General features: G+C 44.2%; 1 protein-coding gene across 1 annotated transcript in view; it reads right to left on the bottom strand.

Moving 5' to 3' along the window:
- The window catches only part of GRAMD4 (GRAM domain containing 4), a 75,894-nt gene extending 62,672 nt beyond the window's left edge, over positions 1–13,222 (bottom strand). Inside the window, exon 1 of the mRNA XM_066182934.1 lies at positions 13,147–13,222. Within this exon, the coding sequence (XP_066039031.1) occupies positions 13,147–13,175 (29 nt within the window). The 5' untranslated portion in view covers positions 13,176–13,222. The remainder of the gene's footprint in view (positions 1–13,146) is intronic.
- Between the last annotated feature and the right edge of the window lie 392 nt (positions 13,223–13,614).

Here is a 13,614-nt window from a genome sequence, read left to right as displayed (position 1 = left end):
TGCAAGTTAACTCTTCTGTTCAGTAAACTGCTTGGGTCTTCTGCCACAACTGCACACCTTTCATTTCACGTGTTGATTTTAACATGCTTTGGACAGCAAAACTCAGTAGAAATCTTTGCTATCAAATCTGATTCTTCCAAGAAGCAATTGTTGTCTGGGTATCTCCTCCATGCTCTTTCCCAACAACCTCTGCCTGCAGTATCAACTGCTGCCTAAAAAGCCACTTTGGGTGATACCATTAACTGCTCTAAGAAGCAGATTGAAGATGGACACCAGCCCAGTCCAGGAAAAGGCTGCCACACATGCTTAGCAGTAGTGAGAGTTAAACACTCAACTGATGGAGAAGTTTGAAGGCGAGGCTGAGCAAAGTCCATTCCCTCACCCCACCAACAGTTACAGATGGGGACCACAGCCTATGAGGAAGTAGAATAACCTCGGAAAGAATGATGGAGAAGGGAGAGAGGGGGAAAAAAAAAGACATTACTCAAGTTTCCCATGTATTCTTGCATTTTCTCTCAAACCCAAAGTTGACAAAACCTCTTTCATTTTGCAAACAAAACCAAAATAACTCATCACTCAAGACACTTAATGCAGCTGGAAATGAGCTCCAGCCATCAACCATAACCCACTCACCTTCACACACACACACACACACACACACACACACACACACACACACACACACACACACAGAACTCAGCTCCCCACCTTCAGCAGCCTGGTGCACACACACAGCTGCACAGGAACAGGGACAAAAGATGGAGATGTGCGGTCACTTTCTATGAGCAATTTTGAGGCTTCCTTAAAGTAAGAATAGAGACAAGAAAAACTAAAGAAAAAAATCCATAATTTCAAGGAAATACAGAAATTATGCTTTACATAAGTCTGTAAGGAAGATACAAAGCCTCTTCCTAACAATAAACCAAAGAGCTGAGGTTATTGCCATAAGCTTACCCAGTTCATACTAATTTGGTCATATTTATAAAAAATTAACGTTTTAATGGTGCTTTTTATATTCTATGCCTCCTAACTGCAGATGACAAAAAGTTACGCACACAAGTTAACAACTACATTTCTGAAGCTGCTTGAAACAACTGGAACAAAATTATCTTAGAGCAAGTCTTTAAATAAAGCAGGGCATATCAACAAACCCAGCTGCACTTCTCTGCAAAGGGGGAACCTGCTTTTGGCATCACCACCAAAGTACACACATTTGCTAAGCGGCATTTCTCCCAAGAGAAGCCAGCTCCTCTCTTGAAACAGCCATACGAGCAAGTTTTCCACCAGGTTTGAATATGAGAGGTACTGAACACACGGAAAGGGGAAAAAAAATGTTTGCCAGACTGGTCCATTTGATCCCAAACATGGGGTAACACATGAATCCAATGGTGCCTGCACTTCACGGATCAGCTTTTTGGTTTATTAACCAAGCCGGTAAAAGCACTCTAAATTACCATACTTTTTCTATGCTCTAGGACAAAAAAACCCCCAGTACTTTCTTATCTCAAAATGTCACAGATACAACGCAAAGCCTGTCAGGCTGCTGAGATAATCCAAACTCAATGACAGCAAATAGCAACCTGGCACATGTTGAGCCTTCAGACTCAAAATAGATCTAAATTAAGGCAAAGATAGCAGGAGAGAGTTTGGTAACAAAGTGAAGAAACCAAGGGAGAAGAAATAAGATTACATCAGTCATCATTTCAATCAGACCAAACAAGTTAAAAGCCAGCCAGAGGATGGCATTTACGTCTGCCTCTAAGGCTGGGATGAGGGCCAGAATTACACTCCTTGATCTGACTTATTTATGCCATGCTGACACTTCAGCTGGCAATGATAAAGGTCCAAAGGTCAAAGCACTCTGAGGCAGAGAGCCATGTACACACAGGGTATCTTTCCAGGCAATCGTGTCTGGGGCGGGGAAGCAAGGAGCAGGGAGCCATAGTCCTTGCACCCATCCACCACCTGCCACCATAAAACCACTTCAGCTGTGCCCATTTCAAAGCTTCCTCAGTCCACAAAGGAGATTTCTGGAGAGATCCCCCCATTCTTCATCCAACCACTCCTACAAAATGGTGTGTTTTTCCAAGTCAAAGCCAGAGAGAAGCCAGTGGTGCCTCATGTTAAAACTGAGAGGCCACCTCACCAGCAAAAGCCCAGGGACCACACACAGACCTCCAAAGACCTCATGAAAACTCCCTAAAGAATGTGGAAATGGAGTATAAATGAACGCAGAGAGTGACATTTTTGGCACTTCTGACAGTTTCTTAACTGGGATTTCTTCCAGCTCTAACTAAATCCCAATTACTTAAATAATATTCACATATTTAAATCTTGGAATTTTAAAACCTAAACCATAGATTTCAGTTTTCAAGAAGGATCCCAGAAGTTGAATTACAAGTCAGACTCAAATTCCAGTGTAGGGATATCAAGCCTTTTGTTTATATGACACAAATGTTTTAACAGATACAGTCTCTCAAAGTCATGGAAACTTGGAATTCTGAGACTTTCTACATTAATGTTAAAAGTATACTCTAGACTGCAGAATATGACGGAACCACCAGCTAGCATTGAACTCCCACAAACCTGTGATCTGCTTACATGATTGGCATAAAAGTTTAAAAAAAAGAAAAAGAAAAAAGAAAAAGTTACACCACATTATTCTTGAATATTTTTGAATATTTTAGGGATCTCCACAGCAAAATATGCCCAGAAGCAAATTACAAAACATCAAATTTGGTGAAGGGAAAGAAAAAGGAAAAGAAAGATAGTATCTTTGGATTTTTCTGTTGCAGACATCTGGAGCCTCCATCCAGCTGCAGGATCTAGGCAGATGGACTAAACTTGAGCAGGGACTTGGATGGCTGGAAATTGGAGTCTGCTCTAAACAACACCTTGGCCTTGGAAGAAGAATTGACAAGTAACAGGGACCAGCTGTCCTCAGGGTGAAAAGAAAAGCTGTAAATACACAATGAAGGGATAATTCATCTCCTGTGGATACCCCTGCCAAACCACTCCATTTATTGGATAGTAATAAAGCTTCAAAAACTAAACAGCAGTTTTAATCAGGGACTGTTCTTAGCTTTTAAATGCTGCACTCAACTTTGATGCCCCACAGCATACCAAGGGCATCAGGATTTTCAAAAGATGTATTGCAATAAGCAAAATAAAAACCTCTCCTTACTAAAACCATTCCTTCAGAAGAGCCAGGCACACAATCCAGAGCCTTGAAAGCAAGTTTTTCCAAATTCAAAGACTGTTTTCTAGTAAGTGCAAAGGTTTCTGAATGCCCAAGAATCACAACTGACACTGGGATCGCAAAGCTGGGTCTGATTTGTATATAACGAGAACTAAGAACTTTGACCAAGAGCTCACATATGGATTTGGCATTTAGTTAACATGTCTACCGAAGAGGTCAGACCACTTCATACTGCCATTCTTACACAAGGGTGCACACTGGATTATAATCACATTGCTAGTCATGACTGCAGTTTTCAAAACAACTTTTACTTTAAAATATTAATCTTTAAGTCCTTATTTAAACATAAAAATAAGCTATTTCAATTACCAACTTGTAAGAAAGAAAACCTGCATGCTTGCAGCTAATCTACCTCAAGAGTTCGTGTCTGGTGCTTCTTCTGTGGTTCAGAAACATCAGCAATGCATCCGTTTCCTAAACACAGTTTCCCATGTCCCACTTCAGATAATGAGCAATCTGTAGTCGTTCAGTCATCTTCACGGTCAAAACCCTTCACAGTGTTTCCAGTAAGTATATGTGCCTTTAACCGAGTTTTCTTCTGACTTTTACAAGAATGCAGTATTAACACATCAACTTAAACATTGATTTAAAAAGTTCTAGAAAACATCACTCTGTGTAACCACCAACACTTAGTTCTGCAGGAGCTTTTGAAGTGAGAAGAGGAAGTAAAAAAACCAAGGAAACGGACACTGGGTTTTGTGTCAGTCTATGTAGTGTGTTCAAAACCCATCTAACACAATTGTTCAACAGTTAAATACACAGACAAAATAGTCTGTTCAATGAATGAGGTCTGCTGTACTTTCATATTAGCTCTCAGATGTTAATATGAACTTTAAGCCAGATGAGAAGAAAGCCTCCTTCAGGGTAAAACAAACAGCTGTAGTTTGCTTCAGACAATAAGGAATATAAACTGCATGGAAGGATTTTCCGTGAATTAACTGTCACCAACAACAGACTAATGAGTCACAGACAACAGCTTAATACTTAGAGCTTATTGCTAAAGAAAAAAATATTCATGCAATTTCGAAGTATTAACAACAAAATGCAAAATGAGTTTTGAATAGACCTTTGTAGTGTCTCAAACCAGGTTAGCTGTACGCATCCAAATGAAACTCAAAGCAGACACAGGACACAGCCAGGCTTGCACTACACCAGGAAAACCGGACTGAAAATGTCGGCCATTGTTTCATGCTCAAAAAGCATATACTGTCCCTGCTCACCTTTAACAGAGGACTTCAAGGGCCAGAGAGCTTCACCAAGCAAATTCAAACTGCTAAACAAAGTAGATTTCCACATTCCTCTTGCAAAATATTTCAAGAAATGGTATTTGTGCTTCATTTATTTTCAAGAGGGATAAGTGATCCAGCATTAGACAGAACCTTTGTTGGCAGAGCCCTCAAAGTGGGGAAAGATTACTACTGGAAGAAACAGGAAAGAAGCAGAAATAGCTTTACAAAAATCGTATTTACTGTAAAAATATTGCCTAATATAGTTTTCTGGGGAAGTCAAAACTATCCCACTTTGGCTGGTTATTCCCATGACTGAAAGTAAAAAGAGCTGTTGAATGCATGGACAATCATCAGCCCCATAAGCAACTCTGCCAGGGAGGGAAGACAAAGTTTTTCAAAATAAGCTGAAACCCTTCTTAAGTATCAAAAGCTTTTGTACTTAGAACATTTCTTCCAAATAGAAAAGGGCTTGCTCCAGATAATCTGGAAGAGAAGCAAGTTCGCATTCCTGCAGTGTTTTGAAAACTCTTGACATTAGTTTCACTTACTGCAAGTTTCCAGGAAGCTCTTACATCTGAAGAAAATCTTGCAAGCACAGCACCTTGCAGCAGCTGGCAGTTCTCTTCAAGGATAAAGTGCCCAGCCACACTGTTCACAGCTTGTTGGGAAGGGCATTCCCCACTGCACAACCACAGGTGATCCCACATGGCTGCTGAGACCATGCGGGGTTTTACACAAAACCAAGCCACACTACATTCACACTACATTTTTCTACAAGAAGTGATCTCGGACACTTGGAGCTATCTTCTGGGTTACTCTGTATATCAGCTTTTAAAGGAGCGTGAGATATAGGATAAAAGTATTGCAGAAGTGCAAAGAATTATAAACTTAATCTAACGGTAATAACACCTGCAAGTGGTTTAATGCTTTGAAAAGTCAGACTACGTAAAGAATATATTCAGACAGATTGCCCTTTTTTCCTACTCCTTCCAATGACATCATCCTTGCAGGGTGATGCAAGACTTAGTAGTCGACAGAGATGATTTTTACTATTATCTGATGATCCCATCAGTCCAAAGACACCCTAGTGTAAGTCCCATGAGGATGCTTTGGATGTTTTGATGTTCCCAAGCTCCACACTTGATAGCTATCTTTGCTCCACACAAAACAGGATGGCAGCTGCTGGGAATCAAACATCTCAGCTAAAGACAGCAAGGTACATGCAGTCAACTCCTTCAGCACTACTCCCTGTCTCACAAGGGAAAAGGTAAGAGAGAAGATAAAGAAAGCCCCTAACATAAAAATTAGTTCAGGGATAGGACTGTGGATTACAGATCATCTTGCACTTGATTTGAATCAGTAAAGGTTGTGTTCATCAGGGGCCATGTAACTGCAAGGAATATCACATTGAAGGTACACAGCATTTCACCTTTGGGTGCTTAAAATGCTATTTTTTTACCTGTTCCAACCTAGCATCTGGTTGCAATAGTTGTGCATTTCACAAAATGCTCAGGAGCCCAGGATATTGTTCCCTGCACTACCTGAATGGAGTTATAGGTATTTTCAGACTGGTCTCTGCTGCTAAGATCTGTAAGGCTCAAACTGGACATCCCATCTTCTCCAGACAATGCAGAAAGCATGAACTCACCCGCTTTCTGGGTTATCCCTGGAACAAAATCTGACACTGGTAGTGGTCCCACTACTGCAGAAGTGTCACAGGAAGCAGCTTTACCTAAAGCACACAACCATACAGTTCCCTGGATTCTGAAGTGGAGCAAATTACAGTAAATTACAGGGTTTAGACACCTTCACCAGTCCTAACATAACCAGGTGGGTCCCTGAAGCTGTACAGCTACGGATATCACTGGGCTCTAAAAACAACATGAAAAAAAAAAGATATCTTCATCAGGCTTGTAACACAGCAGCAAGAACTACTCAAGGTGAAGTCCAAAAAATGCCTACATTTTAAGAGATCCTTTTCCAGACACCTCATGTTTCCCCACCCCTATGGCTATGACACTCCTGAAAAACTGCTGACAGCCAGAAATCTGCACACCTCTCTGTAGCCCTGTGACACTTCCCCAGGAATTACAACACGCTTTTAACCTTGAGAAGTGCAGCAAGGTATTTTAAAGCAGTTATTGTGCACACCTGGGAATGCAGAGAAGAGATCCAGAGAGAAAGAAGAAAAACATGCAAACCATTTTCCGAATGTAGAAGGAATGTGGAGCCTCAGGTAGTAAAATACATAGTGCGAGGCTGGAGGACTTTTTTCTGAAGGTACCTCTAAAGCTAAAATTCTCTTAAGAAGTCAGCTTTTTCATATGCATTTTGAACTTAATGAGTCAGTTTTCAAAATTTAAACGAATGTTAAATTTTAGTTTATTAATCAAACCCTGCCTTGAGAGCATCTTAAGATGCTTGTGTATCCTTCACTAAAAAACCTGGTACTAATTTTCAACCTCTGAAAATTGGTCGGTTTCTAAACCAGTGAATTTGATGTGTTCTGTATGTCAGTAACCCTGACACCTGACATGAATATTGAAGGAACAAGTGGCTTTTAAACATGGTAAAATGCCAATCATTAGTAATGCTAGATACCAACACAAACTGTGGATATTCCTGTCAAGAAATCTGGTAAGACAGCTGGAAACTAATTGCACTCAGTAATTAACTGCATGCATCAGGCCTGCATGAAGAGTATGGTTTTGTTCTTTCCAATTAAGGTAAGTACAGACCTCCCATGTTTTGAAGTTACTTTTGGGGGAATACTAAGAAAATTTCAAAGGTGTCTATTAACCATTGCATTTGGACATGGAGAAGGCAAGCAACTACCAGCTGCTTTTTTTGACATGATTTTGCTATATTCTTTAAGAACCTTCAAAAAATCTCATCTTAACCAACCACACATATCTACATTAACAGGAGGGGACACTTAATGGTAAAGAAATGAGCATCCCCTCTCAAGGACTCTGATATAAAACCCAAGGATAGAGTGATATTTTGTGCTTTATGCCTTTTTCTTGTTCTCTCTCCCTCCTGTCCATGACCAGTGCTAGCAGCATTACACCAAAATCTTTATTCTCCACCTAGAAGTGTTCACCTAAAAATAAAAACCCTGTTGACCTAAAAATAAAGCCCCTGTTTAGAAATTCCATATTTAACATCAACTACAGAATTACCCATATACACACACAGCATCCAAACTTCCCTCGGTTCAGCCTACAGACAGCTGCTCACCTCCAGGCCCATCTCTGGGGAAATGCAGTTATGCAGAAGGTGCCCACAGACCAGGCAGGTCAGCCCCAACAGAGTACAAGGGTGGCTGCTGGAGAACCAAACCAGCCCCCAGCAGGAATGTGCCCTCACAAATGTAAGCACATATTCATTATAAGCTGCAATGAGCTCTGTTTCAGACAGGAGTCTGTATCAACACATCCCAAAAACACATCCCCATGTGACTCAGCATCCAATGTTAGGCATATTAGGCATGTGTAGCCAGTAAACCTAGTCATAAATCCCTTAATCACAGGTCAAAAGAGTTGTCAAAGCCTGCACTGATGGGATCAGGAAAATGCTGAAGTGTTTTAAACAAGGAACATTAGCTGCTATGGAAGAGCAAAAGTACTCAGAAGCTGCATCAGTGATTTACAGCACCAAAGTGATCTCTTGGACCTGCATCCAAAACAAACATACGCACAATTGACTTTAGAAGTTTCTTATTTTTAAAACATACTGGGAAACATGAGGCCATAACTGTAGTATTGTGCCCAGTTCTGAGGGCCCCAGCACAAGAGATACATGGACATACTGGAGATAGTCCAGCAAAGGGACTGGAGCATCTCTCCTGTGAGGAGAGGCTGGGAGAGCTGGGACTGTTCAGCCTGGAGAAGAGAAGGCTCAAGGGGAGGATTTTATAAATGTATATAAAAAGCTGAAGGCAGGGTGTAGAGAGGACAGAGCTGGGCTCTGCTCAGAGATGCCCAGTGACAAAAGCAGAGGTAATGGGCATAAACTGAAACACAGGAAGTTCTCTCTGAACATCAGGAAACACTTTTTTTACTGTGGAGGTGACTGAGAATTTGCACAGGCTGCCCAGGAAGGCTGTAGAGTCTCCATCCTTGGAGATACTCAAAAGCCATCTGGACTTGTCCCTGAGCAACCTGCTTTAGCTGTCTCTGCTTGAGCCAAGGGTTGGATCAGGTATCTCCAGAGGTCCCTTCTAACCTCAGTCACTCCATGATTCTGTGAAATAAAAAGACAAGTTCTCTTCATTACTGATGAGACACCTGGAACAAGTTTTAAAAGAATACATCAAACTTCATCTAACCTGTATCTACAGGTGAAGTGTTCCTTATGGGCCATCACAGAATACTTTCTGCATTAACCTGGGATTTATAGGAAGCTGCAACTAAGCAGAATTTCAGATTTTATTAAAAATGCAACTTAGTTTTTAACCTTAAAGAGAATTTTAAGTATTCTCAAGGCATATCTAGAGAATACTACTTGTGGGGTTCTTTTCCTCATCAACACAGGCAAATATTAAAAATACATAGCGACCCAAGATGCAAATAGAAAGGATTTTTCAATGCAAGTGAACAAGTTGTGAATCTTTACCTTCCAGTATTCTCAGAAGCAAAATACTCTTCATTTTCAATCATTTTCAATCATTAAAGATTGCTGAAGATCTGGTCTTGTAAACCATGGAATTAAATTTACTGCTCCCAGAGCACGCACCAGGAGAAAGGATTGGGTGTTCAAGACAGAAGGGAAAACACAGCAAGAGTGCTCCCACCCACAAATACAGTATTTCTGATTTCCATCTGATAACTGCTCTTTCAGTTTAGTCAAGACAAGATGATTTACTGTGCAAATGAAACCGTACTATTAAGGTGAAGAAAAACATCCAGAACCTACTCTCTCTGAAGACTGCAGAGCCTGTTAATATTTATGAAGTCTGAAGTAGCTTCAAAGACTCTTTACTTCATTTTCTTATGTCATAACAAAAAGCAGCACTAAGTCATTAAATTTTAAGGGGTGTTCACAACTGAACTATAAGTTTTTTAGTAAATTCTGACCTCTAGGAAAAGGCCTAATTTTTTTGGTCTGTGAGTGTGTGTCCTATAGCAACAGCAATGAACACAAGGAGCAAAGAGGAAACTTGCACGTTCAAAAACTTCAAAGACCCAAACACACAAAAACCTCAAAGCACCCAACATCATGACTACACTACATTTTTTGTCTGTATTATGAAGCACTGCATTTCTTGTCTGTATTTCTGTGGACAGATTACTTCATGGATCACCCTGCCAGGTTAAGGGCAGTGGGCAGAGAGAAAATCTGTTTTGAAAAACCCTGAATAAGCACTTGCTGTCCAAAGCTTTCCCTCTGATCAAACCCTTTGTCACAAAAACAACACATTAGAGACAGTGATCTCTCCTCCTAGCATGGATGCTGCCATGCAGATAATCTTTAGTGCAAAAATCTATGAAGGAAAGGAACAGAACCAGTGCTACAGGATAAAGCTAGAAAATTGCGTACTTCATTTGGGCCTGACACAGGTTTGGACAAGAGAGTCTCCAATTCAAGACGACAGAATTCTCTGAATATAATTCTGGAGTATTTTGGTTATAGCCAGGGCTTTCAGGACTTTGAAGTTAGAGAGTATCACTGCTAAGCCTGATAAATACTGGGGGTAACGAGAGGAAGGAAGAGACCACAACAAACCATTTAATACCTACACAACTTTAACCCAAAAAAATCAGTGAGGTATATGTTGCCCTTGACTCAAGACTTCCTGAACAGTATTTATTACCCAGACTTATTAAAAAAAAATCAGGAAATGTGATCTACTACTCCTTAAATAAAAAATTATTCACTGTAAAATTGTTAATGGGACCATATGTTATGCAAAACAAAGACTGGTGTTCAAGAGTCCCTATAGATTTGGTGATGATACAGTCAAAAAATAAAATGTGAATTTTCAGCAGACAGAATAAGGAGAAATGAGATCCTTGTTATTCTTCCAACAGATCTGTCACCATTTGGGGGGTTAAACATTTAATGCCTCTCCCTAGCTTTGAAGTCTCTGTATTAAGGATTGAATACTCAAGTACCAGAATGATGCTGAAGACACACCACATACACATAGTATCACACGTATGTACTTTGTATGGATCCACAGACAATGTTTCATAACCAGGACTTATACCTGACCTTTAACAGCAGCACTAACCACTTCTCAGACACTGCAAGGGTTCCCTTGCCAAAATAAAGCTGGTTTTTGGGGTTTTTTCCCAGGTCTCAAACAACACTGAATCTCTTTAGCATATAATACTGCTCCAGCCATTCGTTCTTATAATGAAATTCTATTCCTATAACCTTTCAGTATCACTCACGGGGAGAGAAGGGGTAGGGGCTGTTTTACAGTTTCTGCTGTAAAACGGGAGTTTCCAGCTGGAAAGACAGCAGGGCTGCCAGTCAGCCCCCTAATTTTGCCTCCTCATTTGGGATCTCCTTTCTCCCAGTCTCTTCGAAACCGAAAGAGCAGAGCCAGGACAGGTTTTTCCCAGCTGCCGCCTTTAATTCCTCACCCCCCACAGGTACTGATGCCAGGTTACCAGGACACAGCAATGCTGGCAAGGCATCAGGCAGGAGGTCAAGCCCTGGGTGATGCCTTCACCCAGAGCAGAAGCTGTACCATGCCAAGCAGTGGCACACATACATCCAAACAGCAGCAGCCAACCCCAGGCTGCTTGAGAGTCACCTCCTGACCAAGGATATGCTGAGCAGGTCACGTCACAGTAGCGTCACAGTTAAATGAGGAAAAGAAACCAAAACCAAAACCATCAGTCTGATACCTGAACTCAGGTTAGTCCCACCTACCACCATCCAAAACCAGCTCCAAGAGCTTACCTGCAGAGCAGGATGCACGACATGGCTCATTTCAGTTCAGTCTGACATCTCAGCCCAAAACCACCTTTATTAGGGCAGAGGGATGAGCCAGACATTCTTGTGGCCACCATATGAAAAATAGTGAAACATAACTCAGGCTTTCATAGAATTTTGCACAATTCAGTGCCAAAACAACTCCAATTTTGTATTTCATCAGTTTCAGTGCTAGTAGCTTAACTGTCAGCTTACTAAGAAGACAGACTGGGACTAAAAAAAACTCCTCCCTTTCTGAATAACTAGATGTGACATTTGATAACTAAATATGGCATTTGAAAAAGTAGTTAAGCTAACATTTCTAATTCTGTGGAATGAAACTATATCACATGTTAAAAGCAAAGGCAGGATACTGCCAGATAATGCAAAGCATAGGGACCTGAGAGCCCTACTTTATTAAATATTTCCTCTCCTCCCGCACATCTCAACTACCACTGGAAATGTGATCCCAAGAACTTGTCCATCATTCATTCCATAATCACACAAACTTAACAGTACCACATCTACTCATCGAAAACTCCCGAGCTGCATCAAGAAGGAAAGACACAAAAACATGACAAAAAGCTGTCATTTCCCATTTGCCCCACTGGCGCACATAAGCTCAGCAATGACCCACAGGAGCACGCGGAAAGCCACAAAATCCACGCATACCTATTGACCTGTCTGGAGGAGTCCAGGCTCACAGCCTGAATTGCAAAACAGCCATTTACCATGCCATCCTCTCTGTCTCCTTGCGAGTAAGCTCTCCAGCAGCATTCCTCTGCTTCCACTGCTCCAACACTCCCGTGCCTCACTGCTCCACACCAAGATGCATCCAGACACTGCATGCTCTGAGGAATCAGTACGTTGCTGGCTGCTATTTAACATGAACATGTGGCTAGCCCTGAACTCGGCTAGGCACAGCCACCGCTAAGGAATCAGACCTCACAGCAGAACCTGCATTCCCAGCTCTGATTGCTAAATCGGATGCCACCCAGCTGCCACCCCGGCCGGGGGCGGGAGGAGGTAGAGGAGGGTGTGACGCAGCTCTCGCTGCTCTCCCTCGCCAAGGGAGATCCCTGCACGCAGCCGGGGAACACCGCCGAGCAGAGCCAACGCCAGGAGCGCGGCTCTGCCAGCGACAGGCAACGGCAGCCACCACACCGTCCCCAAGACGACAGCTGCGCAGCCCAGATAGGTCCGGGCTGCGTGTGCAGACAAGGATGTGACCTTTACCGGGTTCCCCGCCGCCCCATGCGCTGTGTTTACTACAGCCGGTGCCTTCTGGCCGGCGGCGGCGATGCCACCGCCTGTCCCCGCAGCCCAGGGCGGCTCCTCCGTGCCGGAGGGGCGCGGGGAGGAGAAAAGGGTTACTGCTCCTCCCGGGAAGCAGGGAGGGGACAGCCGGACACCCCCTGCGCGCACGGGGACAGCGTCCCGCCTGCCGCAGCCGCCCGAACAGCTGGGCCACCGGCCGAGACCTCCGCTGGCTCCCCCGCAACCTCCCGGTCCGCCCCTTCCCCCCAGCCCCGGGAGAGCCGAACAAAAGGGAACGGAGGGACCAAAACACAGCCACCCCCTCCCGAGGGTGGCGAGAGACACCGCGCCCCGCACGCAACCCTGCCCCAGGGAGGTGGCGCCGGAGTAGTATGTAAAGGTACAGACACACACGCAAAAAAAAAAAAAAAAAAATTATTATTATTCCCCCGAGACGGCCGGCGCGGCACTCACCCTGCTCGGAAATCAGAGCAAACTCTCATTCACGCTCCCCGCCGTGCCCAGGCCGCCGGAGCCAGGCGACGCCCCGAGAGCCGCCGGCCGCTGTGCTGAGCCGGGCCGGGCGCCGCCGGGGCCGGGCGCGCCCGCTCAGCCCGGACAAAGCGCGGCGCCGCTGCGGGCGAGGCGGCAGCAGGTGCCCGTCCGCCGCCGCGGCCGTGCCCAGCGCCCCGCGCAGCCGCCGCCGCCGCAGCGCCCGAGCCGCTCGCCGGGGCCGCGCTGCGCGCCCGCCCCGCCCCCGGCGGCCCCGCGGCGGGAGCCCGCAGAGGCGGGGGCGGGCGGAGCCGGCGGGCGGGCTATGGGCGGTGCGGCACGGCCCGGGCCGCAGCGGCGGCGGCGCGCAGCGAGGCGCCCCGCCGGTCGCAGCCTGGTCGGGACCGGAGGTGGGTGCCGGTACCGCGGCCCACCCGGCGCGGCGCCCAC

The sequence above is a fragment of the Chamaea fasciata genome, unplaced genomic scaffold, assembly GCF_029207755.1.
Source record: "Chamaea fasciata isolate MVZ Bird 193981 ecotype frontalis unplaced genomic scaffold, bChaFas1.0.hap1 SCAF_5, whole genome shotgun sequence".
Lineage (NCBI taxonomy): Eukaryota > Metazoa > Chordata > Aves > Passeriformes > Sylviidae > Chamaea > Chamaea fasciata.
This window is presented reverse-complemented; position numbering and strand designations above follow the sequence as displayed.